The sequence below is a fragment of the Durio zibethinus genome, chromosome 14, assembly GCF_047325235.1.
Source record: "Durio zibethinus cultivar Kanyao isolate XHJ-2024 chromosome 14, ASM4732523v1, whole genome shotgun sequence".
NCBI lineage: Eukaryota > Viridiplantae > Streptophyta > Magnoliopsida > Malvales > Malvaceae > Durio > Durio zibethinus.
The window spans coordinates 9,435,075-9,462,750 of NC_143175.1; the positions used below are offsets into that span (position 1 = coordinate 9,435,075).

General features: G+C 30.2%; 1 protein-coding gene across 7 annotated transcripts; it reads left to right on the forward strand.

Moving 5' to 3' along the window:
• The first annotated feature begins 11,901 nt into the window (after positions 1–11,901).
• Positions 11,902–26,867, forward strand: FRA3 (Endonuclease/exonuclease/phosphatase family protein). 7 transcript variants are annotated; one of them, XM_089743455.1, is made up of 12 exons: positions 11,902–12,659; positions 13,035–13,287; positions 13,776–14,586; positions 15,886–16,058; positions 21,198–21,282; positions 21,556–21,721; positions 21,824–21,864; positions 21,971–22,238; positions 22,520–22,643; positions 23,463–23,823; positions 25,181–25,547; positions 26,554–26,867. In XM_089743455.1, exons 1-11 carry the CDS (start codon positions 12,002–12,004, stop codon positions 25,535–25,537), a joined length of 3,297 nt encoding a protein of 1,098 aa, XP_089599581.1. In that variant the 5' UTR covers positions 11,902–12,001; the 3' UTR covers positions 25,538–25,547; positions 26,554–26,867. The 7 variants fall into 7 exon arrangements, with proteins under 7 accessions (XP_089599581.1, XP_089599579.1, XP_089599577.1 ...); XM_089743453.1 differs by having other exon boundaries at positions 21,556–21,864; XM_089743451.1 differs by having other exon boundaries at positions 21,556–21,864; positions 21,956–22,238; positions 26,554–26,692.
• The last annotated feature ends 809 nt before the right edge of the window (positions 26,868–27,676 follow it).

Consider the following 27,676-nt stretch of genomic DNA (forward strand, 5'->3'; position numbering starts at 1 on the left):
ACTCCCTTTAAGCTTACAATCTCTAGACTAGAAACAAGTGTTTTACAAACTTAAGAACCTCTCAAAGGTTGAATGTTTATTAATTTAACTTACAAATAAAAAATATGAATAATAACAATAGGATTTGAGTACAAGATGGGAAGTTATGCTTTTTCACACTTCAATTTGCTCTTTAATGCTTGAAAAAAATGAAAGATGGATAACAATAAATTCTCTTAACTCTTTATAGCTTATAATCTGATGGGAGATCTCTTTATATATGTAAAAAAGATAACAGAGTCGTTACCTTCATTTAATGCCTTAAATGCTCTACAAAAATAGAAAAATAGGACCATTTGAGGCTTTAAAGATCGAACTGATTAATCCATTTTTAGAAGGGATCGATTGATTTTGTTCTTTCAAGCCAAAACATATTTTTACAAGACAAGAACCAATCAATCCTTTTTTGGAGGAGATCGATCTATTTTAGCAAATTTTAAATAAGTGAAGTTTTTGTAAGGAAAATCACTCAATCTCTTATTGGAAGTGATCAATCCATTTTGCCAATTTCATTTTCAAGGCTTATTCTATATAAAAAAAATTATCGATCCATTTTTGTAATATTCAAACTCGAGACCATACTGTATAAAAAACCAATCGATTCATTTTTGAATGGATTGATTATTTCTAGGTTTTAAATAAAATCTTTATTTTCTGTGCAAGAAAGATTAATCTTGTCCATAAAGAGATCGATCACTCTTTCTTGATTTTGTATAAAACATGTTTTTAATAAAAAAGGGAGTTTGTTTTGGTTTCAAGTCATTTTCCATTGAAAAAATTACTTGCAATTTTTTTTTAGTTCAAAATAATTTATCCAAAGTTTTAATTTTAACCTTTTGTCATTTTAAAAAAAAATATTAATCCAAGACTAACAATTTCTCTTTTTTTTTTTTTTAACAAAACTTATGATAAATTTGCTTTGAAAAAAAATCTCTTTGAATTTCTTCCTTTGAAAATATAATCCCCCCCTAAATATAAACACAATTGAAATTTCATTAAAGTCATTTTTCACAATTTTTACAATATTTTCAGCACAAATATACTTACCAATTTCATCACGTTCTTAACATAATAATCATTTAATAGGTAAGTTTTATCCTTTTTCGCAAATCTATCACAATATAAAGAGCATCCACATATTAAAAGCATACATATCAATAGCAAATTTTCAACAAATTTTTTTTTTTATCATAGTGAAAAAGATCAATTCAAGGCATAAAATCTCAAAATCAGGACAATAGTAACAACATATAAGATATGTAAAGTAGTAATTCAGGACAATATCATATAATCAACCATAAATAAAGCTACAAAAATAGAGAAAGTCGTGCCATTGATTTTAAAGTATGAAAGGCATAAAAGTAGAAGTTATAAAACAAAATGTCCAAAAGAAAAATTAAATGTTTTAAAAAAATTGATATGTAAAAAATCCAAGTTAGCTAGGCAATAAGAATTGATCATGATAGATGAAAAAAATGTGAAAAATATTGAAAGTGTTGTTTTATGTTGTTTTGAACAGCCCTTATATGTTGAAATTGATTGATAATCTTTTTTTTTTTTGAGTAAGTTTCATATTCTTATACCTAGTGTTCATGTTCTCAACCATTGAATATAAATTATTCATTTGTGCCATAAGAACTTGTAAAGCTCTTTGAGCATTAAAAGTGGACTAGAGGGACCTTCTTGATGTTTAACATTATCTTCATGCCTTTCTTCTTGCTTAGGTGTAATTTTATGTTTACTAATCCATATACTATTTGTATTTTTCTCATATTATAAAGTGTATGTATCCTTGGAACACTATAAGGATCATCGGAGATAATTTTATAATCATTTCTAGTACTGATATCTAATTTTTTAAGTAGGTTGCTAATTATTATCTTATAAACCAATGTTTATTTCCCTATAAACCAATGTTTATTTCCTATTTTGAACCACTTTTATCATATCATTGAATATTGAGTGCACAAAGTTGGGTAATTTTTTATGTTTGATTTTATATATTCACTAATAATCTTATTCTCTAATAGTAGAGTATTGAGTTTTAAAGAGTGCTAACACATGGATGATAATAAAGTGTAACAAACCATTTTGTATTGACAAGCTAGAGGCTTGAATGGGGGCCACTATCATGAAATCATCTTCAAGGATATTTTATGCTAGGCCAACTACATTGTATATAGTTTTCTTGTCTCTATTATTTTCTAACATGAAGATTTAGCCAAAAGTTATTTATTTATAATAATTTTTTTTCATCACAAAAGTTTCAAATCTATTAACATAAAATCTATTTTCTTGATCATCAATGTCAAGACAAGTAACATTGCTATAGAATAACCTAACTAGGTTCTCAAATACACTTCCTTCCCTACTCAAATAATCAATACAATCAAATTCCTCAAAAGCACTAACATATGAAAATTCAATTGAACAAAAAAAGTCAAAATTGATTGCCTTTTCTGTCTTGATCTCTTGGTGAGCAAATTCATCTCATAATAATTTTTAACTGCAAGATTTTTGAATTTTAGTTGAAAAAGGGTTTTAAAGGCATGCTAAAAGCTTTTTTAGAAGGATTTTTACATCTAGCTAATGAAGTAATGGGTGGTCTAGTTTTGGGTCCATAAAAGAACCTTAAATAATATGTATGAGGAGATAAAGGTGGGATTTTGTGAAATTGATAAAAAAAAATGATAAATATGAGTAATAAAGAGAATATATGTTAAAAAAAAGTCAAAAATAATGAGTGAAAGAGGATATTTGAGTGATAGCACAAAATGGATCAATTTGTAAAATAAAAAGAGAGAGGGATAGATTTTATGGTGTTTTGAAGAAATTTAAAGATGGAACTACAAGAAATCAAATTGGTAAAAAGAAATTTACAAGAAATTTAAGTTGAAGAAAACTAATTTTAGAAAGATTGGAGGGTTGAATTTTTAAGGTTTGAGATAAGAAGATGAAAAAAAAAAGAAAAAGGACAGTTAAGGTTAAAGAAGAGGAATAGGTTTTTCACATTTAAAAAATCTCGTGATAAAAAATCTCGTGACCTACTACCTAGCAAAAACCAATTTATTAGTTTTGGGTTTTCATATGTTATTTTTGCTTTTGGTTGTAAAATCAATCGATTACGTAAAATGGTAAATCGATCGATTTGGCTATTTTTCACTGAAATCATAAATTTTTTCTAAAAGGAATAGAAACATATATATATATATATCAAATAAAAACATATATATATATAAAGAGAAACAATTTTTGAACACATTTTTTTTAATAAATATATATAGTATGATCGCTTCCAATAAGTTTTAAATGACCACACAAACAGGATCACAATGCATAACTTCATCAAATACTTATGAATTGATTTCATTCTGTCATTATTTGAACAAGCTAATAAGTATATAAACAAATTTGTTAAAGTTATAGGCATACCATCAACGATCAAGGAAATTATGATATATGCATTGTAGAGAGCATTCATTAAGTCTAATTCACCTCTAATTGAGTAAAATCTATCTTTATCAAAATGTTTGATAAAAATTTCAGCTAATTGATTTAAGGTATCAACATAATCAAGCACAATGTCACTTTTTTTAACATAATCTTTAATAAAGTGATACCTTACTTCAATATGTTTGGTTTTAAACTGTTGAATTAAATTTTTAATTAGATTTATGGCACTAGTATTGTCACATTTAATGAAAATGTGATCCATGATCATTTCAAAATCCTTTAATTATTATTTAATCTATAATACTTGATCATAATAACTGCTGGTGGCTACATGTTTGGCTTTAGTTATGAATTGAGCAACACTATTATGTTTTTTTGAAAAACCATAATATGAGTATATTCTCAAATAATTGACATATATCGAAAGTACCTTTTTTTATCTATTTTACAATCATCAAAATCTGCATCAAAATAAGTATCCAAAGTAAAAAGATGATCTTTTTAGATACCATATATCTAAATTATGGATGTTTTTAAGGTATATAAATATGTGCTTAACGACAAATAAGTATGATTCTCTAAGAGATAATTGAAATCTAACACATAAGTACATATTAAACATTATATATGTCTATTTGTAGTAAGATAAAGTAATGAACCAACATAAACCTATATAACTTGGAAGCAACACATTTACCTCCATTATCCTTGTCAAGTTTTATTGAAGTGCTTATAAGAGTTGAATATGGCTTTAAGTTTTTCATTCCAAACCTTTTGGGCAAGTTTTTGACATATTTGGCTTGATTGATAAAGGTATTATTTTTTGTTTGCTTCACTTATAACCTTAAAAAAAATGTGAGTTCTCTAATCACACTCATATCAAATTTATCATGCATGATTTTAGCAAATTCTTAATAAAAAAATTTATTATTACACCCAAAAATAATATCATTAACATATACTTGTATTATAAAAATATCTTTACCTTTCATTTTCATAAGAAGAATAATATCAACATTCCCCCTATTAAAGCCATTTTCAATAAAAAACTTTGACAATCATTCATACCAATTTCTAAGGGCTTATTTTAAATCATATAAAATTTTTGTCAAATTAAACACATGATTTGGAAAATGTGAATTTTCAAAACTGAAAAGTTGTTTTACATATACCTCTTCATTTATAAAATCATTTAGAAAGGCACTCTTGACATTCATTTGAAAAAGCTTAATATTTTTTAAGCATGCAAATACTAGTAACATCTTAATGACTTTTAATCGAGCACTTAAGGTATAGGTTTCATCATAATCTATTCCTTCTTGTTGGCTATATCCTTAAGTTACTAATCTAACCTTATTTTTAACAACATTGCTAGTTTTATCCATTTTGTTTTTAAAAATCTATTTGGTGCTTAGAGTGGGATGATCACTAGGTTTAAGTACTCGGTTTCATACTTGTCTTCTTTCAAATTGGTTTAATTTCTCTTGTATAGCCAATGTTTAATAATCATCTCCTAAGACTTCATCTATATGCTTAAATTCAATTTATGAGAGAAAGCTACATAATTATATATATTATAAGAAAATCTAGTTCTTACCCATTGAGGTGGATCACTAATAATCTTACTATCTTTGACATATCTCTTTTTTTTAAAGAGATTAGTTCTTGTTCAATTTGTTGTTGCTCTAAGAACTTATCATCTTTCTTTTGATTGTTTTATTCAATTTTATGAGATAAATCATCAATATTTTTTTATAGTATACCTACATCATCATCATAAAAAAAAAAATCTTCTCAAATGAGGGTTAGATTCATTAAATATGACATGTACAGATTCCTCAACAATTAAAGTTTTTTTATTAAAGACTTTAAAGGTTTTTGAATTTAAAAAATACCGTAACAAAATACCTTCATTATTTTTTGCATCAATTTGTCAATATTATCTTTTTCTTTGTTCAAAACAAAGCATTTACAACCAAAAGGGTGAAAATAGCTTATATTAGGCTTTTTGCCTTTAAAAATTTTTATGGGATTTTTCTTCAAAATTAGTATAATCATAACTCTATTTATAATATAACAAGAAGTATTTATGGCCTTCGGCTAAAAATATTTAAGTAAATTATTTTTATAAAGCATGATTATAACCATTTCTTCCAAAGTTTAGTTTTTCCTTTGTCTTGCCCTATTTTGTTGAAAAGTTTTAAAAGTTGAAAATTTATGGCTAACACCAATTTTCACTACAAAACTCATTAAAACTAAGATTTTCAAATTCTTTTTCATGATCACTTTTAATACTAAAAATTGAATATCCCTTTTCATTTGTATTTGTTTGCTAAAAGTGATGAATTTTTTCAAAGATTCATTCTTAAAATACAAGAAATGAACCCACGCATATCTAGTGAAATTATCAATAATGACAAACTCATGTTATTTACTACTAAGGCTCATTGTCCTAGTTAGACCAAAAAGTTCAATATAAAGTAATTGAAATAGTTTAGTAGTTGAAACACAATTCTTAAGTTTAAAAAAAACTTTTCTATGTTTTTCCTGAGCACATGTATCGCAAACCTTATCATTTTTAAACTTCAATTTTGATAAGATAACTACCAAATCATTTTAAGAAAGTTTTGAAATCACATGCATGCTTGCATATCTAAATTTTCTATGTCATAGCTAACTTTTATTTTTATTTTTTTAGCCATGAAACAAACATTCCTCAGCGGATAAGTCATCCAAGTGAACCACATAAACATTTTCTTAGTAATGTCTAATAAAAATAAGTTTGTTAATTTTGACATTATCACTTGACAACACATGGATTCAAAAATAACTTTAAGACCTTTATCACACAATTGACAAATTCTAAGCAAGTTATGTTTAAGTCTTTTAACAAGTAAGAAATTTTCAATATTAGTAGAAGAATTGTTACTAATGGAACCAATACCTTTAATTTAACTTTTGAAGTTGTTCCCAAATGTAACATTTTTTTCATTTTTAGGCTTTAAGTCCTTGAATTGACTCTTATCCCCTATCATATATTTTGAGCATCTATTATCAAGATATCATTGATTGTTTTCACTTGAATTTACCTTGTAGCAATGTTCATCCATATATAAATACACAATCAAACTTTTGTATTAGATACCCAAATTTTCTTGGATCGTTGAGTGTTAGTAGTTACAAATTTTGTGCTTTTTAAAATCCACTTTATCTTAGTAATCTCATCTTGAGATGTGTAAATTCATCTTATAATCCAAACACTCTTAATGAATTTACCTCTAATAGTGATTTTCTTCGAAGAACATTATTGCTAAGAATGATCCAATTTATGATAATATGCACATGTACTAGATGTTTCAATTGAATCATTTAATTTAATAAAAAAGTTTTTTAAGTGAGTTTTTTTGTCACTACTATTATATCCTAATCCATCTTTGTCAAAGAATACTCTTTGAGTTTCAAATACGTTATTTAGCTTTTAATGTCCCATATAAAATCTAGAAAAAAATGTAAATTTATATTTTGTTAGTCAAATAATCAACATTAAATTTTAAAACCTCAATTTTCTTTTCCAATTCATTTTTTGCCTTAGTCAAAAACTCAGTTTCTACTTTCAATTTGGAAATCATTTTTCTATACTTCATGTTTATTGATTCAAATTTCATGGCTAAGTTATTAAAAATATCTTTTAATTCATCAAATATATTTGAATTAAATAATTGAAATTTAAAATTACTTTACGCTTATCAAGGGCCATAAGACATAAGTTAGTCACATTTTCCTCATTGAATTTATCATCAGAAAGGTCACTATCATTCCATGTAGCAGTCATTATTTTCTTTTTTACTTTTCATTGTATTTTACCTTTTTCACAAAGGGTAATCAAATTTAATATGATCTGATTTCTTGCCCTCATAGCAAATGATTTGATCATTTTTCTTTAAAATGTATGAGGATCTTTTGACTCTTTAATGGTTATCACCTTTGTTTCCCAACTCTTTGTTAGACTATTCAAGAATTTTTTTATCAGTTTCACATTGGAATATCTTTCTAAGAGCCTTTAATACATTAATGATATTAGTGAAGTGATTTGATATCTCACTAATGGTCTCTTTCGATTTCATCTTGAAGAGTTTATAGTCACGAGTAAGCATGTCAATCTTAGTTTTCTTCACTTGATTTGTACCTTCATAAATGAAGGCTAATTTATCTCAAATTTCCTTTGTATTGTCACATAAGAAAACTATATTGTATTCACTGGGACCCAATGTTTAAAAAAATGTATGCATTACCTTAACATTGAGTTGAATCATTTTGAAATCATTTGTATCCCATTCACATTTTTTTGATGATTTCTCTATCTTTCACCTTTTATTTTATATGGGAGAATCATTTACAATTACCCTTCATACTTCATAGTAATTGGCTTGAATGAATAGTTTTATTTTAGTCTTTCAATATAAATAGTTATCAGTAAAAAAAAAAAATAGAAGGTCTCACAATAGAATGAGCTTCATTACCAATGGATGTGGTAACTATTTCAATTGTTGATCTTCATTTTGATTAAAACTTGTTAATGATTTCTCTTTACTTATCACAACATCACTTTGAGTCATTTGGATCATTCCTAATTTGTTAGACCAATAAAAATAGTACTAGCTCTGATGCCAATTGTTAGCTCAAAGTATTGAATAAACTAAGGGGGTGTAAATTGGTTGATTAGAAATTTTAACAATTTGATTACCAAATTAAACAATTATCACAAATATGTATTTCTAAGCAAATATAGACAATTTATATGCACAGTGAAATAACTTGAAAAGTAAAAAAGTAAAGATGGAGAATCAAACACTAAAAATTGTAGAGGTTCGACCTTCTATAATACACCTACATCTTCTCCTTTAGCCTCATTTGTCAAAGAGCTCAATTCACTATATAAATATTGAATGTTACAGCCAACCCTTCTAAAACTTAATACAATTAATACATACAACTTTTAAAGGTTACACTCCCCTCAAGTTTATAATCTCAAGATTAGAAACAAATGTTTTGCAAACTTAAAAATCTCTAAAAGTTAGGTGTTTATTAATTTGAAGTACAAATAAAATATATAAATAGTAATAAGAGAATTTGAGTACAAGACAAGAAGTTATACTTTTTCACACTTTAATTTACTCTTTGATGCTCGAAAAAGATAAAAGATGGATAATAACAAATTCTCTTGGCTCTTACTAGCTTATAATTTGGTGAGAGACCTCTTTATATATGTAAAAAAAAGAAAATAGTTGTTGCTTTCATTTAATGCTTAAATGCTTTGCAAAAAAAAAAAAAAAAAAGACTATTCGAGACTATTAAAGCCAGATTGATTGATCCATTTTTGAAGGGGATTGATTGGTTTTGCCTTTCAAGCCAAAATATATTTCTATAGAATAAGAACCAATCGATCCTTTTTGAAGGGGATCAATCCATTTTAGCAAATTTTGAATGAGCGAAGTTTTTGTAAGAAAAACTAATTAATCTCTTTTTGGAAGAGATCAATCTATTTTGCCAATTTCAATTTTGAGATTCATTCTATATAGAAAACCAATCGATCTATTTTATAATGGATTGATATATTTTTGTAATATTCAAACTTTAAACCTTATTGTATAAAAAACCAATCAATCCATTTTGAATGGATTGATTGCTTTTGGGTTTTAAATAAAATCTTCATTTTTTGTGTAGGGAAGATCAATCTTGTCTATGGGAGATCGATATTTCTTTCCTAATTTTGTATAAAACAAGTTTTTAATAAAAAAAAGAAGTTTGTTTTATTCTCAAGTCATTTTCCATTAAAAAATTACTGGCAAAATTTTCTTTTTAAGTCCAAAGCAATTTATCCAAGTTTTAGCTTTATTTTTTTTAATTTTAAAATAAGTATTAATTTCAAGGCTAACATTGTTGTACATGATTTATACCTAAATTGATTGGTGTAAATGTTTCTTAACCATATGTTGACTTTTAAATGATAGAAAATGAAATAGTATGGTGCTTCCTTTTATGCTTTTAAATGAATTAGTTTTTATGATATTGAAATACAAATAGAATGATGCTTTATTGCCCTTGATACAATCAAAGTCAAATAGAATGATTCTTTCTCTTATTCTTTTAAAATTATAACAAATTGAAATAAGATAACTAATGCAAAGTGCATGTGTTGCATTAGTTTCATTTGAGAATTATATATATATATATTATATATTTTTAATTTTTCACTCAATATTGCGTTTCATTAACTTATTGAGATTTGACCAATATAACAAATCAATATTCTTCTAACCAATATAAATGGAATTTTAAAAGTCTCAATTATTGCGTTTTTTTTAAGATAAATGCAATAATTGATCATTATAATTTATTGTAAACAATTAAATACAATTTTTTTAAAGATAAACATAGTAATTGTACATTATAACTTTTTTAAATTAATAAATTATTGTGTTTCTTTGAAGCTAAATACAATAATTATTAATTGTAATTTTTTAAAAACACCTATATAATCAATTATTACATGATATTAACGCATAATTGATGAGTAATCTTTTTTTTTTAATAATTGGCCAGTTGAATACTATGTTTCTACCATTTGAAATGCATTGTTTGTTAATTGTTTTTATTTGACAAATTATTATGTTTGTTTTATGTAGTGAATGATATTATAATAAAAATATATGATTAAGTAATTTCAAATTCTCCTCAATTAAATACAAGAATCTAAAAACGAAATGTCATAAAAAATCATACTTTCTCCAAAATCACACTTTTCCCAATATCACGTTTGCCCCTGATATTTAAAATTTCACGAATCAAACATCTTCTAAAACATTTGAGTGTCCACTAAACAATCAATTACTCTTATGGAAAATGACACACAACGTTCAAATAAGCCTAAGGTAATATACTATCTTTCATTAGGCATTTGACTATTTTTTTAGAAAGTAACACACAAAGTGAAAAGAATATATTATTTTAATATAAAATAATGTTTCACTATTTATCAAATAAAACTTTTAAGATTTTAAATGTTCAATAACATTAAAATGTACATATAAATATTTTTCAAATATGTATTTATAAAAATATTATCTATACATATAAATAATTTTGGTAATTTTTAATTATTTATCAACTTTTCAAATATGCCTAAATTCTATTATATACGAAATTTAACCTAATGTTCTTAACATTTATTTTATTATTTTTTGCTACATTTTATTTTTTTGTCACTACTGTATTTGTATTTAAATACATATTTTACTAATAATTTTATTCTCTTCACAACAATATTCAACGTTATTATTACAATAATTAATTTCATTGCTATTTTGTTTTTCAATTTCATAAAAATTAATTTCACTATCCATTCAAATAGATCCAAAATCAATAATGTAAATCATATTAAGTCCAAGACAAATAAATTTGCTTTGAACATCAACTAGACTTATATTTTTTAATTAAGCTCATAAAAATTGCTTTTTTTTTTTCAAAGCCATAATATCACAATTTTATTAAATCCAATTTTTTTGAAATAGTAAATTACCTTGTATTTAAACTCAAATAAATAATTTTTAAAGTAAAAATTGGATTTAAAAATTTTGAAAATGTAAAACAATTTAGTTTGTCAATTTTTAAAAAATTTGTCATTATTTCAAAATAATAATCAATTTAAAAAGTAACAAAGTTGAATTACAATTAATAAAATTTGAGTTTATGTGAACAAATCATTCAAAATTCAATTTAATTTGTCTTTAAAATGCCAATAATTTGAATTTAAACTATAGGGAAATTTGAATGTGAAACCTAAATAACTCAAATCCAAATCCAAAAAAGTTAAACTAGAAGAGTTACTTACAATTTTGGTATTTAAATTTTGAAAAAAATAAATTAGAATTAAAAAATAAAATATACAATTTTCACCATGAACATTAAAATAATATAAAATTTACACCATAAAATTTTAAATTATGTATTAAATTAATTCAAAATTCAATCACTTTAATCATATTATTAACTTATATAAATGACATTTGATAACCTAAATTTTGAATCGCCAATTATCTTTTGTTTTATAACATCCACACGAAAATTTTTATAAAATTTTTAACAATTTTATTTAATAAATAATATGTATATAATAAAATTATATTACTTAAATACATATAAGAGAATTAAATCAATAATATTAAAATTTAAATTAAAATAATATATTATTTAAAAATTTAAAAGTACAATCAATATAATGCAAAAAGGTAATTAAGTCGAGGCAATACAATTTGAAACTGTAATTATACTTCTTAAAGGGAAAAAAAAAAAAAGAAACTGTAATCCTACTTTGGAATTTCTAGACTACCAGCGTCTACTGGTCTCCGTGTCTTAGTGAAAGCGTGAATGAGTAAATAACTGAATGTTGTAAGGTCAACTTTTCTTATTTCTCTTTCTCTAACCAAGAACACTAGATTCTAGAATTAGCATGAATTCGGACATGGACGCCAACGACGAAGTTCCCTCTCCCAGTCCCAGATTCTTTGACCGTTACGCCTCCTCCTCGGACGACGATTCGCAGCCGTCCTACCCTTCCCTCCACTCCACCAACCGACGCCTCGATTACATGATCCAATTCCTTGACCGCCACCTTCTACCGCAACACACCTCTCGGCCCAACGCCTTCCTGCCCGAGTTTCTCGCCAAAGGAGGTGGCCAAGGCATTTTCACGCTGCCTGATCGTAGAGCCCTCCACCCTAATTGCCCTCCCCACCTGGAAGTTCGACCCCGCCCCCTCAGAGAGACCCAATTCGGCCGCTTTTTGAAAACGATTGCCAGCACCGAGGGCCAGCTGTGGGCGGGCAGCGAGAGCGGGGCGGTTAGGGTTTGGGAATTCAAAGATTTGTACGAGGAAGGAGAGGAGGCGGCGCCGTTTCGGGAGTCAACCGCGATATTATCGAATGGGAGCGGGAATGCGGCGGTGATGTGTATGGTTGGTGATGAGGGGAACGGAGTGGTTTGGAGTGGGCATAGGGATGGAAGGATCAGAGGGTGGAAGATGGATTGTGAGAGTGGTTGGTTTAAGGAAGGGTGGTCTTGGCAGGCTCATCGTGGGCCTGTGCTTTCCATTATTTTCTCTTGTTACGGTTTGTTACCCTTTTGCTTTTCTCTACTGCTATTATTCTTTTGTTATGGTTTTTGTTTTTGTTCCTATTAATGTGGATCTACTGCCATAACATTTACTACAAGAACAAGGGGGAAATACAATAATAATAATAATAATAATAATAATAATAATAATAATAATAATAAGTCTTAATATGACTTCTATATGTTACTTTACTATCTTGCCTATTATAATTTTAATTAAGAAAAGCTAAGGCAAATGCTCTTCTTTGCACTTACATTTTTTTATTTTTTAGAATATTATATTTAAAGTTAGTCTTGATATCTGGTAAAAAAACAATATGTACAAGCAGAAGATATTTTTGTAATTTTTCTTTTGTTTCTCTTTGATGCAGGGGATGTGTGGTCTGGTTCAGAAGGTGGTAATATCAGGATTTGGCCCTGGGAAGCTATACACAATGCTCTCTCTCTAACCATGGAAGAAAGGCACATGGCTTCTTTGTTGATGGAGAAATCATTTGTTGAACTTAGGAGCCAAGTCGCTGTAAATGGCTTCAGTTCTATATTAAATTCAGATATTAAGTTCCTTCTGTCTGATAATATTAGAGCTAAAGTATGGAGTTCCGGTTATCTATCATTTGCATTGTGGTATGTCTAGACCATGAAAGCTGCACTTTGAAAAGTAACAAAGTTCCGTTTTTCTATTGGCGGAATGTTGCTTTATATTTGGTTCTTCTTTTGATAAATAATAAGCTATATAGACCTTGCACTGAAAGCTTTACTATTGCATGTAAAATTGTTAAAAACTTGTCAGAGGTTTCGGTCCAAATATGACATGACTTTTGAAATTATAAGAAATATATGTCCAGTTTTACCCTAGATGTGGGCTGTATTACTGCTCTTATTTCTAGGTTAGAAGAATCTAGATATTCTTACTACATTTTTGAGATGTTTGGGGTTTTGGAAAACAAGAATGTGGATCTTAATTAACTCCCGGTTACTTTAATTACATTATTTTGGCCCTAATTTGTTTTTAAACTGTGTGATCTTACATTGCTATTGCAAAAAAGTTTTATTTTTGTCTCTTTCTTTTTCTCTTTCTTTTGTTGGTTATTCTTAGAATTATAAAATCACAGGGATGCTCGTACGAGGGAGTTGCTCAAAGTTTTCAACATTGATGGACAAATTGAAAATAGAGCAGATTTGTCATTAGTTCCAGATTTTGCTATGGAAGATGAAATCAAGATGAAGATTGTTACCAGTTCCAAGAAAGAGAAAACACAGAGTTCCTTTGGTTTTTTTCAGCAGTCACGTAATGCTATCATGGGAGCAGCTGATGCTGTTCGTCGAGTTGCTGCAAAAGGTGGCTTTGTAGATGATAGTCGGAGAATCGAAGCACTTACTATAACTATTGATGGGATGATCTGGGTTGGGTGTGCAAATGGCTCCCTTATCCAGTGGGACGGAAATGGAAATCGTATACAAGATTTTCAGCATCTTCCTTCTGCTGTTCTATGCTTATGCAGCTTTGGATCACAAATATGGGCAGGTTATGCAAGCGGTGTCGTCCATGTTCTAGACCTTGAGGGTAATAGGCATGGAGGATGGGTTGCTCACAGCAGTCCTGTACTGAAAATGGCCATTGGAGCTGATTATGTTTTTACCCTGGCTAAGCATGGTGGTATACGTGGATGGAATATCACATCTCCTGGAACTCTTGATAGCATATTGTGTTCAGAATTGACTGCAAAAGGGTTTCTATATACAAGGATAGAAAATTTAACAATATTAACTAGTACATGGAATGTTGGGCAAGAGCGAGCATCTAAGGGCTCACTTGAATCTTGGCTACATTCTGCTGTTTCAGATGTTGGAATTATTGTTATTGGGTTGCAGGAAGTTGAAATGGGTGCAGGTTTTCTTGCAATGTCTGCAGTGAGAGAAACTGTAAGATATCTTCTTCGCCATACTTCTTGCAATGCTTCTTAATGTAATGTGAGGGTTAACATTATGATTTTACAGTTTGATGTTTCAGAAACAAAGAACAGGCCTCAATTGCTGAATTGAATTCTAATAGAATCTATATTCTGTTGCCTGTGATCTGTTTGGGTCAGAGAAACTTGTTACATAATGCTGTTTCATAACAGAACCATGCAAGGTTTAGAGTGTCTGAGTTTCAGTCTGACAGAAAGTTTCCCCAACTAAGTGCACTGTATAGCTTGTGTTAGGTGGAATGCATGTCTGTTTTATATTATTAGTGTTGAAGTGGATATATCTCTGTTTTATAACATAAGTTGTAAGGATTGAAATGGATAGCTTCATGAGCAATTAACAATTGATTTCATAGACTTGTGAGTATGAAAAGAAAGGGGGGGGGGAGGTGTTTAGGGACAAGTTTCATGTTTGACCATTGTCTTTATCTTAAACAATCAAAGCATCCAATCAATTGAATTAAGAAAGTAGAGATTCCAAGGAAGAGGATCAAGAAATATGAGAAAAGAAAGAAATAGATATCTAAGCAGCTTGTGCTTCTTACATAAAGCTTCTAGTTTACAGATTGTGCCTGGAGTAGATTTATTACTTCTTAAAACAAAGATTACAACCTTTAAACTTTAAACACCTTTCCCTTTGATTTACCACTTAAGTGGCAGAAAAAACGAGGTATAGATAGACAACAATATCATAAGTAGCTTGCATACGTGATAAAGTTTACTGATCAGAGACTTGACCAGCAGGGTTTTTTTCTTGGAATGCTCTCTTCTTTAGTGCTTTGCCACCTGGAAAGATGGCAATGGTTTAGTGATAATTTTTATGCTGAAAGTCCCATGGCTATCTTTGGAAATGGGGTGGAAAATAACACTGTTGACAGAGGACCTTTAACTCTTGTTAATTAAATGGCACCTAGAATGAACAGGATTTAATTTTTGCCTTCCTGCAAGGCCTGCAACAGTTTTCTGTATCTAACTAATTGATATTTATAGTTAGGTCAATCTTGGTGTTTGCAATTGACCCTTCCTAAAAGGAATTAAGTTCAAGAAGAAGAAAGGGGAAATGAAAAAAGAGTGAAGAGGAAAAGAAGGATTGGAACCTTCCCCAGAGATGCCTATTATTTTAATAAAAAAAACTATTATTAAAGCTGCATGCTGAATATTAAGGCAAAATTGTTTTGCTGTATTTAATGAGTTGCTGATATGATTTCCACATTTTTTTAACACTCTATTTTCTTGCCTCTCCTATTCACCTTAGGTAGGGCGTGATGGGAGTGCTGTTGGACAGTGGTGGTTAGACCTGATAGATGAAGCATTGTGTGATATGATGGAAAGAAAATCACAGCATATGGTGGGAAAGAAATTGCATGAACGGAGAACATTTGAACGTGTTGGATCTAGGCAGTTGGCAGGCATGCTTATTGCTGTTTGGTGAGTGTCTATCATGACAAGATCTTAGATGATTTTCTGTTATCTTTTTCTTTTTCTCCTGTCAATGATTAAACTTCCTTTTTGTTTTGAATTATATTGCTTATTTTTAATAGTTATGTTAGATAGAACTACTTGTTCTTTTCACTGGTTTCTTGCAAGGCTAAAAAGCATTTCAGGTTTGCTAACATTTGTTTCTTCTAATTTCTTAATTTTTATTGTGGGAAAAATCAGTAACTCCATAAGAAATAAGTTATATTCTAAAACTGAATTATTTGCATATAACCTATAAAATAAAACTGTAATACAAGAAATCTCACTTTTATACTCTCGTTCTCTTCTGCTGTTAGAAAAGGCTGTTTTTGGGACTTTTCCTTGAGAAAATTCTAAAAGGGTTGTTTTGAGAATCTTCCTTAAGAAAATTCTAAGATAAGATCAATTTGATTCGTACACATTCTTTTCTAAAATTTAAGTATTGAATTAATTATTGCTGATTACATCACAACAAGAATGTTATCCTTTACGCTAAATGAGGTAATTCTGTTTATGTGAATAGTCTTTCATGCTTGCTGTCTGTTATTTGATTTTCTATCTCAAACCAATGATGAAAGGGAAAGTGATTATACAAGTTTAATGGATGGATAAGAAATCAACCCCTTGTTGTTGAAGTGCATGCATGTTGTTCTTTGGAGGAATTGTTTTGAACTATTTGCAGATTAGGCTTCTAAGGGCCACTTAGATGATTCCTAATCTATGTACTTGCCAAGTAGGCTTACTTTTTGAAGAAATCTCTAGAATGAAACTATTTTATTTTTCTATATTTTTCTTAATACAAAGCTAGAATTGCATGAAAATATATAGGCTAAAGACTGAATATTCTCAACCTTAAAGCCCAAGAGTTTCATGCATTAAAACAACTAATCAAAGGAGTAATTTACTCTCGACACATAATAGGAAAATATCTAATGTATTTGGTGTAATTACCTTATTCACTCCTTATTCTAAAAATAAGAGATGTAACTAAAATAGACTCAACTAATCCAATAATAATGAAGATTAGATTTCTACACTCCTCCTCAAGCTGGGTGGTAAATGTTAATCATACCTAGCTTGGATTTTAGATTTTCAAAGTTGTTTTGAGATAGAGCCTTAGTGAGTATGTCTGCAGTTTGGAGGCATGTGGGAGTATAAACTAATCTAACAATTCCTTCCTTTTATCTTCTCTTTGATAAAGTGATGATCAATCTCCACTTGTTTAGTCCTATTGTGATGAACAGGATTCTTTGCTATACTTATGGCAGCTTTGTTGTCGTAGAATATCTTCATAGATTCTTCTGTAGAGACCTATAACTCCCCTAGCAATCTTTTCAACCAAATTCCCTCACATATGCCATGAGACATAGCTCTAAACTCAGCTTCCGCGCTACTTCTAGCCACCATAGATTGTTTCTTACTTCGCCAAGTAACCAAATTTCCCCCCACATAGGTACAATAACCAGTAGTTGATCTTTGGTCAGTAACGGATCTAGCCCAATCAGCATTAGTGTAAATTTCAACATAACGGTGTGGTGTCTTCTTAAAATATAACCCTTTACTAGGACTTTTTTCTAGGTACTGTAAGATTCGATACACAACCCTCAAGTGTTTCTTGGTTTGGTTGTTTAGGAATCTGCTTACCATGCTAACTGAAAAACCGATATCTGCTCTTATATGAGAGAGGTAGATGAGTTTCCCAACAAGTCTTGGATATTTGCCCTTATCTGTTGGTGGACTTCTTTCTTCCATTCCTACCTTTTTCATTGTGTCCATAGGGGTGTTAGCAGGTTTGCATCCAAGCATTCCGGTTTCCTTTAGTAAGTCTAGGACATACTAACATTGTGAAATAGAAATGCCATTACTTGAGCGAGCTACTTCCATGCCAAGAAATTATTAGAGGTGTCCCAAATCTTTGATTGCAAATTCTTTGGCTAGGAGGTTCTTTAGGTTACTAATTTCTTCCACAGTCTCCAACAAGAATAATGTCATCCACATAGACAATAAGAATGGTTATTTTTCCTTCAGGTGAATGTTTGACAAACATGGTGTGATCGATCTGGCATTGTGAAAAACCATGCTTCTTTACCACTTTTGTTAGTCTGTCAAACCATGCACATGGGGATTGTTTGAGACCATATAAAGACTTTGAAGCTTACATACCTTGCTAGAATTGTCCTGGTTTTTTAATCCTGGAGGGATTTTCATGTAAACTTCTTCTTCTAGGTCGCCATTAAGAAATGCATTTTTGATGTCTAATTGGTGGAGTGGCCAATCGAGATTTGTTGTGAATGATAATAACACCCGGATTGAATTAAATTTAGCAACTGGAGCAAATGTCTCCTCATAGTCAATACCATAAGATTGAGTAAATCCTTTAGCAATAAGACAAGCTTTGAATTTGTTAATACTTCCATTTGCATCGTGCTTGACAGTAAAAATCCATTTGCACTGAACTAGATTTTTCCCTTTTGGTAGTTGTGAAATCTCCCATGTTTTGTTCTTTTTCTAGGGCCTTGATTTCTTCCAAAACAGCCATCATCCATTTTGGTTGCATGAGTGCTTCATGAATATTATTGGGAATCTGCATATTGTTTAGTGTGGTAACAAAAGCTAGATAATTGAGTGATAAACCTTCATAGGAAACCACATTATAGATTGGGTGTTGAGTACATGATCTCACACCTTTCCTTTGAGCAATCGGTTGATCAAGATCATCAAAAGATTCAATTGAATCAGATTTAGTAAGAGTGTTACCTATATTGGTTTCAAGTATCTTTGGAATCGGTTCAAATTCTGGGTTTTGCTTTGAAGGTGTACATTCTCCTAGATCCTTATGAGTTTTATGTCTTCTTGAATAGACAATCAATTCTTTGTTTGTTTTCCCTTGTCTGGACTTCGGGCTTGGAGGATTTGGTTGGATGTTTTGGACTTGAAAGGGAGTTGGAGGGAGGATCTGGTTGGATGTTTTGGACGTGAAAGGGAGTTTGAGAAGTGTTTAGTAGTTCAGTAATAGGATCTTCACAAAGCTGATATTCCTGTGTGATTGAATTCTCCCCCTGAATGGTAGTTTTGGGAAAGTAAGATTGATTTTCAAAAAAGGTAACATTCATGGAATGGTAGAATTTTGTTGTTACTGGTGAGTAACACTTGTATCCTTTTTTATTTGGAGAGTATTCGAGAAATATGCATTTGACGGATTTGGGATCTAATTTTCTTTGGTTTTGTTCGCTGGTAAGAACAAATGCAGTGCATCCAAATACTTTAATAGGAATAGACAAGATGATTCGAAGGTGAGGATAGGAACGGAGAAGGGATTGGCAAGGGCTTTGAAATTTTAGCACTTGAGAAGGCATTCTGTTTATATGATATATAGCGGTAAGAATAGCCGCACCCAAAAAATGCTTAGGTACATGGGTAGCTATCACGAGGGATCTTGTAACTTCCAACAAATGTCGATTCTTTCTTTTAGCAACGCCATTTTGTTGAGGAGTGTTGACACATGAGCTTTGATGAATTATACCATACTTCATTAAATATGATCCAAGAATTGAATTGTAGCATTCTCTCCCATTGTCAGTTTTCAACACTTGGATTTTGATTTTGATTTTGATTTGAGTTTGGATCATATTGTTGAAGTTTTGGAACAATTGGCTTGCTTCTGATTTTTCCTTCATAAGGAATACCCAAGTAACCCTGGTGTGATCATCAATAAATGTGACAAACTATTTTGAGCCAGTAATGCTATTTATTCTAGAGGAACCTCAAATATCACTGTGTATCATTGAAAAAGAATGGGATGATTTGTAAGGTTGATTAGGATATGTGGTACGAGTATGTTTGGATAGTTGGCAAACTTCACATTGAAAGTTGTTAAGATTTTGATTGAAAAATGAGGGAAACAACTTTTTGAGGTGCAAAAAATTTGGATGACCTAACCGATAGTGCCACAACATGATGGTATTATCTTTATTATTACTAGAGGATGAAGCCACACAAGAGGTCTTTTGATATTGTCTTTTAGAATCATTAGCTTTTAGGATATAGAGTCATGCACACATCTTAGCATTGCCAATCATCTTCTCTGAGTCCAAATCCTAAAATTCACATATATTTGGAGAAATTTAGTAACACACTTAAGGCCTTTTGTAAGTTTGCTTATAGATGGTAGATTGCAACTTAGATTTGGGACAAACAGAACAGAATCAAGTGTTATTTTTATGAAAATAATAACAGAACTTGTACCGGTTACTTTTGAAAGTGACCCATCAGCAATTCGAACTGTGAAGTTTGCATGACATGGGTTGTATTTACTAAATACAGATGCATCCCCAGTCATATGGTTTGAAATTCTTGAGTCCATAATCCATAAATTTGATTTCTCTAGTTTTACACTCAAGGCACTTAGAAAATTACTGTTTTGTGCTAAAGAACTTGTTTAAATAGGAGTGGTAAGGTTCTGCAGTGATTGCAAAACGCTAACTTTGGGGTTGGAGGTAACCTCCAATGTTGAGCTCTCCTTTTCGCTGCCATGTTGGACTCCGAGTGAAATTTTTCAAAGGTTCAGATTGTGCTCTAATACCATGAAGAAATCTCTAGAATAAAACTATCTTCTATATTTTTCTTATTACAATGCTAGAATTGCATGAAAATATATAGGGTAAAGACTGAATATTCTCAGCCTTAAAACCCAAGATTTTCATGGATTAAAACAGCTAATCAAAGGAGTAATTTACTATCTACACATAATAGAAAAATATCTAATGGATTTGGTGTAATTACCTAAATCACTCCTTATTCTAAAAATAAGAGATTTAACTAAAAAAGATGAAGTCAACTAATCAAATGATAATGAAGATTAGATTTCCACACTTTTCAATAAACCATAGCAGGAAATAAATTATTTAATAAAGAATTTCCAATACTTACAAATAAATACAAAAGTAATACAATCTTGGTGATTGAATGATTTGAATCCCATAAGAAACCTTCTGTCATAACCTTCTGAATTTAGTTGCATTATTGATGTTTACTCATTTATGCATTCACGTTTTTATTGGTGCTTGTTTTCTGGTTTTTGGATATCTAATTGTTGAATTTGCCTTTTAGGGTTAAGGATAATCTTAAACCACATGTTGGGGATATCGATGCTGCTGCAGTGCCATGCGGCTTTGGGCGTGCGATTGGTAACAAGGTATTGTTCATCCTTAAATAGGCATTATATGTAAACAATTTGGTTCCATACCATGTAGATATTAATAAATATTATTATAATTATTATATAAAGCATAATTGATCCTTCATGCTTTATATAATTATTATTCCATACCATGTGATTGGCTCTCTAGAAAATTATAAGGAAAAGTATTGTTTTTAGCTTGTGAACTAAAGTTTGCTTTATAAATAATAACTTTAATGCTTTATAGGTTTCTGGTTAACCTTGATACACATTTGGTTGTTCACCCAGGGAGCTGTTGGTTTAAGACTAAGAGTATATGATAGGATTTTTTGCTTTGTTAATTGTCACTTTGCTGCTCATTTGGAAGCCGTTGGTCGTCGCAATGCTGATTTTGACCATGTATATCGTACAATGATGTTCAGTCGACCATCTAATCTCTTGAATGCTGGTGCTGGTATGGTGCTGTACCTGTTATTGTGTTGCACGCTTGCCTGCTCAATATATTTATTTTGGCTTGTTTATAGATCTAGCTTGCCATTGGTCCTTTCTGTTGCAGCTGGTGCTTCAACTGCTGTTCCAATGCTTCGTGGAGCTGACGTATGTATACACTTGGATTGCTATAGTAACCTCCATTTTGTTTCATTTGCCTTTTAAACTATTCATTCCTTCCGGTTAGTGTGTGAAACAGTTGATTCTTATGCAGGCTATGGGTGCCCACGCTCTTGACGGAATGCCTGAATTATCTGAGGCAGACATGGTCATATTTCTTGGTGATTTTAATTATCGGCTTGATGGTGTTTCATATGATGAAGCGAGAGACTTTATTTCTCAAAGAAGCTTTGATTGGCTTAGAGAAAGGGATCAACTTCGAGCAGAGATGGAAGCTGGAAATGTTTTCCAGGGAATGCGGGAAGCAGTTATTACTTTTTCTCCCACGTACAAATTTGACAAACATGTAGCTGGTTTATCAGGTGCCTTATATGTTAATTATGAATTCTTTGTTTTGCTTCTAAAATGAATTTTAGTTGAATCAATTAGTGTTTGTTTTAACTGTCCTACTTTTACCGTGCAATTTCTGAGTCTTAATGTGGTTCTGCAATTGCTTTTGTTGAAGTTTTAAGTAGTCTATTAAGACTTTTTTTACAGGGGACTGAGGAAAAAGTTTCTTTGTAGTGACACGTATTAGTATCTTTCTAGGAATTTCAGTGTATTTGATTGGCTAAAAATACCTTTACAATGCTGTGTTTTACAGGTTATGATTCTGGTGAAAAGAAGCGCGTTCCTGCCTGGTGTGACAGAATTTTATATCGTGATAGCCGACGAGCTTTGGAATCTGAATGCAGTTTAGAGTGTCCTGTTGTCTCTTCAGTATCAAAGTAACTTTTCCTATTGGTTTTTGTTTTAGAAATGTTTAGGGATCAGTTAATGTCTTCAAAATATTTGCATGCTCTAATTCACCTCATGATCTGTTGTGATCCTTTCTGGTGAGGGCACTATAGCATTCTTCTGTGCATATCAACCTTGTCCAAATGATTTTCTACATTGATTATTTTTTAACCCAGATGTCTAATACCAAGAGTAAATTGCACTACTAGCGATGGCCACTTTGCAATGTTTTGTTTTCATCCAAGATCTAAAAAACATGATTTTTTTTATTTAAGACTTTTTGAATTTGTTTGAAATCCATCTATTCTGTTAACACTGTTAGAATATGAACAAAATTTTCTACATGTATGTCCACCTAAGTGCTGCATAAAAAATTTATCCATATGCTAACAACATGTTGGCGGACAGATGATTTAGAACAAATTCAAAAAGTCACAGATGTAAAAATCGAGTTTTTAAAGTTGTGGATGAAATGAAACATTGTGAAAAGGTCATGGATGGACTAGTGTTGCAATTTGTTCGTAATACCAACATGACAATTTCATTAAATGTAAATCTTTTGTAGTTCCATGAAATGCAGACTCTATTTTGTGTTTGTTTGTGCATGTTCTTTTTTACTCGTTTCTTTTTTGTTGTGTTTTTGTTTTTGTTTATGGGACCAAAAGGGGTGGGGGGGTGTTTAAATATTACCCATTTGAACACGCAGCTTTTGTTTTTTCAGGTCTGACTGCAAATTTTTTTCCTTCTATCATCTATCTTTATATATTTGTAATTATCTTGAATAGATCCTGATAGATCCTCTCAAATAGGTATGAGTCTTGCATGGATGTGACAGACAGTGATCACAAGCCTGTCATTTGCATATTTTCTGTTGAAATTGCTCGCATTGATGAGTCAGTGAGGAGACAAGAATTTGGAGATATAATGAGATCAAATGAGGAAGTTAGAAGCAAGCTTGAAGAATTATGCAAGATTCCAGAAACCATCGTCAGCACTAACAATATAATACTCCAAGACCAGGACACAGCAATTTTACGCATCACAAATAAATGCATGGAAAGCTATGCTTGGTTCGAAATAGTTTGTCAAGGTGAATCTACAATCAAGGATGATGGACAGGCATCAGATCATCATCCAAGAGGTTCCTTTGGCTTTCCACAGTGGCTTCAGGTAGGTTTTCTTGTTTTAAGGGATTATTGTTTTTAGCGGGTGCTAAAGGTTGGACTGATTGAAGAAAAACTACTCTACTCTTACCTGAGTAAGAATTGGTGCCGGTTCCATGTTGCTGGAGCTGAACTGATTCATGCTGGTTGGTTTTTGAAAGCCTCTGTATTGAAAGAAAGAATCAGTTGAGGGAACTTTGGATTTGGAAATTGGAATATGTAATGATTGTCTTTGGAGCTAAATACAAGTCTAACCTTTGAGCTAATTGCTCTGTATCACCTCAAGATCCACTAATATAGAGTTTTGGATAAATAAATACTTTGCATTTTTTGAGCTGTTGAACCAGGGTTCTATAGTCCAATATTGTTTGGCATGCATCTTCGAATAGTTTTTTTCTTTTTAATTAAAACTTCAAATAACTTAAATAAAATGGCTTTAGCAAAAACTTCGGTCTCTGTTTTGAGGTTTAACCACTACATTCTGTTGATTTAAGACGCTTGATATTTATTATGCTTTAATTAGCTTCAAATTTGTGTTCACATTCATTTATTTGTTTATTATTTTTTCTTTATTTTTATGTTTCAAGTTTATTTTGAAATGGTTGAAGATCCCTAATTTTGACATAATTCTGTAAGTCTAGTTTTTTCTTCACGTAATTTTGAACCATTTTAGCTCAAAGACGTCACTGGACAAATTGTAGTTATGACATCAAGCATTTTTTTTCCAGATATGAGAAAAGGAAAATACTTAGTAATATTAAAATTAAAATATATTTGTAGGTATAGTCTCATACAGAGCATAATGGTGTAATTTGATCCTTGTAGGAAACCTCAGATAGGCGAACTAAGCTTCTTATTGTTGTGTGATCATAATATATAGTTTAGTAGTTTTCTCTTTCTATTAATTTTTAAGTCAGGCATGCATACACTTCAGTCTTTAACAGTCTGCCTTTTGACCCTCAATGTGCATGAGTCTATTGGTGTTACTTACCAGACAGCAAGCTTTAGATTCAGTCTTGATTATATTTGGCTAAAAAGTTGACTGTGGTAATTGATGTGGATTTACGGAGCAGATTTAAAATTGGTTTGGGGACATCAAATTCATAGTTGGCTTTGGCAGCCTGATATATATTTGTTTGAAGAGGCTTTTCCTTTGAAAATAAGAAATATTTCATTTCTAGGGATAAATTTGATTTATAAACTCTAAATCCTGTTCATCTTGATATATGGTTACAAGCTTTATAGGGCTTAACAATTTAGTAATTTTCTGCGAATATATGAGCTAAAAGTTCATGATCTTGAGTATTCTGCTTGTTGGTCATTTGGGGCTAAATCTGATTGCATGTTGGTAATGTTTGGCCCAGGTTACTCCAGCTGCTGGCATAATTAAACCAGATAATGTAGCAGAGGTATCAGTCCATCTTGAGGCTTTCCACACCCAGGAAGAGTTTGTTGATGGTTTTCCGCAAAATTGGTGGTGTGAAGACGACAGAGATAAGGAAGCTATCTTGGTGGTTAAAGTTCATGGCAGGTATACAATGGAGACTAGGAATCATCGTATCCGTGTTCGTCACTGCTGTTCAGGCAAAATGAAAAGGATTGACCCGAAGCCTAGTGATTCCGTACAAGTTCAAGGAAATCTCCTTCACCGTGCTGATTATCAAAGGCTTAGCGCATCCTATGATGTGGTTGATCATCTTCGGAATTTGCATAGTCCATAAAGTACTAGAGGTAAGATATCCACAAACTCCATGTCATGGCTGTGTGGTTGATAGAGCACTGAATAAAACGTCCAGTCTGTTCTTTCTTAGCGATTTTCCTATTTAGTGTGCATAGAAAATTTAATCAGTTGAGTTGGTGCCAATATTTATAATGCCATCAGTAGTCCTACTTGTTATTTTTGTAGGAATTTCATTTATATTAAGTGTACAGTTTGAATGAATACAGTGAGCATGAGAGAATCATTTCGGTTTTTTATCCTTTTACTCATTTCCTTTCCATTTTAAGGAATATTACTATTATATGATGAGATGCTGCAAAAGCTTTCTGCCATTTAAGTTCTTGGTTTTAATGGATAACTCACTATTGGATGCCATTTGAGAGTAAGCTTGCAATCTTTGGGAAAGGCTTAAGAGGTAGGGGGTGAGTTAATTGTAGTAACCTGGACCAAACCAGAAATTTGGCGGAGCCTACTTTTTATTTGTTTAGAGGTGGTAATGGACGGTAGGGTAGGGTTGGATTTGAGTTGGGTAATTTTTTGGTTGAAAAGAATTTGTATCTATTTGAGTTATTTCGAATTCGGATAGTTTTGGATTTAGCTCTTATTGCTTGTTACATGTGAACATTTTTTATTATTTTAAAATAATAATTATATATTAAATATAGAGTTGCATACTATGCAAAGTAAAGTGTATATTAACTTAAATCGGCAATTTGGAATTAACATGTTACTTCTTCTCATGCGCTTTTACGAAATTAACATAAAATTTATTATTTGGAATGTTAATATGAAATTAAAATTTTAAAAACAAAGAAGTTTATTTTATTTTATTTAATCAAATAAATTTATTTAACGAAAGCTTTTAAATGAAATTAGAATTTTTATTTATAATTGAATAACTATTATTATTATTGATAATAAAATATTTATAATGATAAATTTAAATTATGATAAACATAGATTTTTTTTTGTCAATAAAAAATTAATCAAAATTAATACTTTTCTTATATATTGTAGACGAAAATGAAAGCTGCCAAAAGATGAGATGAGATGAAGTTAATTTTGCTCCCAGTTATGTTCTTAACAAGCAGTTGAGTTTGGCTTAAGGTACTCTCGTTAGGAGGCACTGGAATAGACAATTAGTACTTACAAATATTTTTGATACTGTTATGACGGCATCTATTTTTTATTTTATTAAGTGCTTCATAAATGTGTATTTTTGAAAATTCAATTAGTTTATATACTAATACCTTATTATTGGATTATCCATTTATGTCTAGAGTCACAATTTTTTTTATTTAAAAAAAAGAAATAAATACATTTTTATGTCATCATTTATTTATTTATATTATATTTAATAATTATTGTCACGTAAAAGTAATAAAATAAATTTGTATGAAAGACATTAAATATATTATAATAATATCAAGATTAAAAAAGAAAACAAAGAAATATTTAAACTTATTATAATATATTGAGTTTTCATTTTAGCTTTTGGCTACTCGTGTTATTTAGGAACAATGTAATTTCTTTTATTTTTCGTGGTATCATCGGAAGTTTAAAGGGTATTGTAAGGTTAATTTTTTGTTTTTGAATTCTTTTATAATATTTGTTGCTTGTGATTCTATAAATTTTTTTTACTGCATGTAATTTTCTTTTTTAATTTTCGAGTACTAATTTTATCTTTCTATGCTAAGTTTTAATGTCTTAAGTAATTCAAAAGGATGTAATCTTAATTGTTCACTTTATTTATATATTTATATTTATTTTTGGTGAAGTATGTTCACCATCTTTAAAGGTACTGCTTATGATGATATTGATTAAGTATTTGAAAAATGCTCATTAAATCTTGATGAGGATCATTTCACGTGAGTATAACTAAATGATTTTTTAATATGCAAATAATATATGAATTGATTTTATGATAAGTAAGACTTTGAACAACGTTCGAGCTATATTTATTATCTTCAAATTTTTTATTTAATGATTAAAAAGATTTTGAAAGATATATAAGGTAGAAATTTGAATCTTATCATTTTCGTCCTCTGTTCCATGAATTAAATAAAATAATACAAAAAAAATTTAGTGGTAAGAAATAAATTTTAAAATCGTGAAATTTTAAGTTCAAGTTTTACAGTAT

Excerpts from the sequence above, each read along its gene's own strand:
- FRA3 (XM_089743451.1), top strand. The coding sequence starts at position 12,002 with ATGAATTCGGACATGGACGCCAACGACGAAGTTCCCTCTCCCAGTCCC. Across the intron at positions 22,239-22,519 it reads ACATGTAGCTGGTTTATCAG|GTTATGATTCTGGTGAAAAG; the intron begins GTGCCTTATATG and ends TGTGTTTTACAG. Across the intron at positions 22,644-23,462 it reads GTTGTCTCTTCAGTATCAAA|GTATGAGTCTTGCATGGATG; the intron begins GTAACTTTTCCT and ends CCTCTCAAATAG.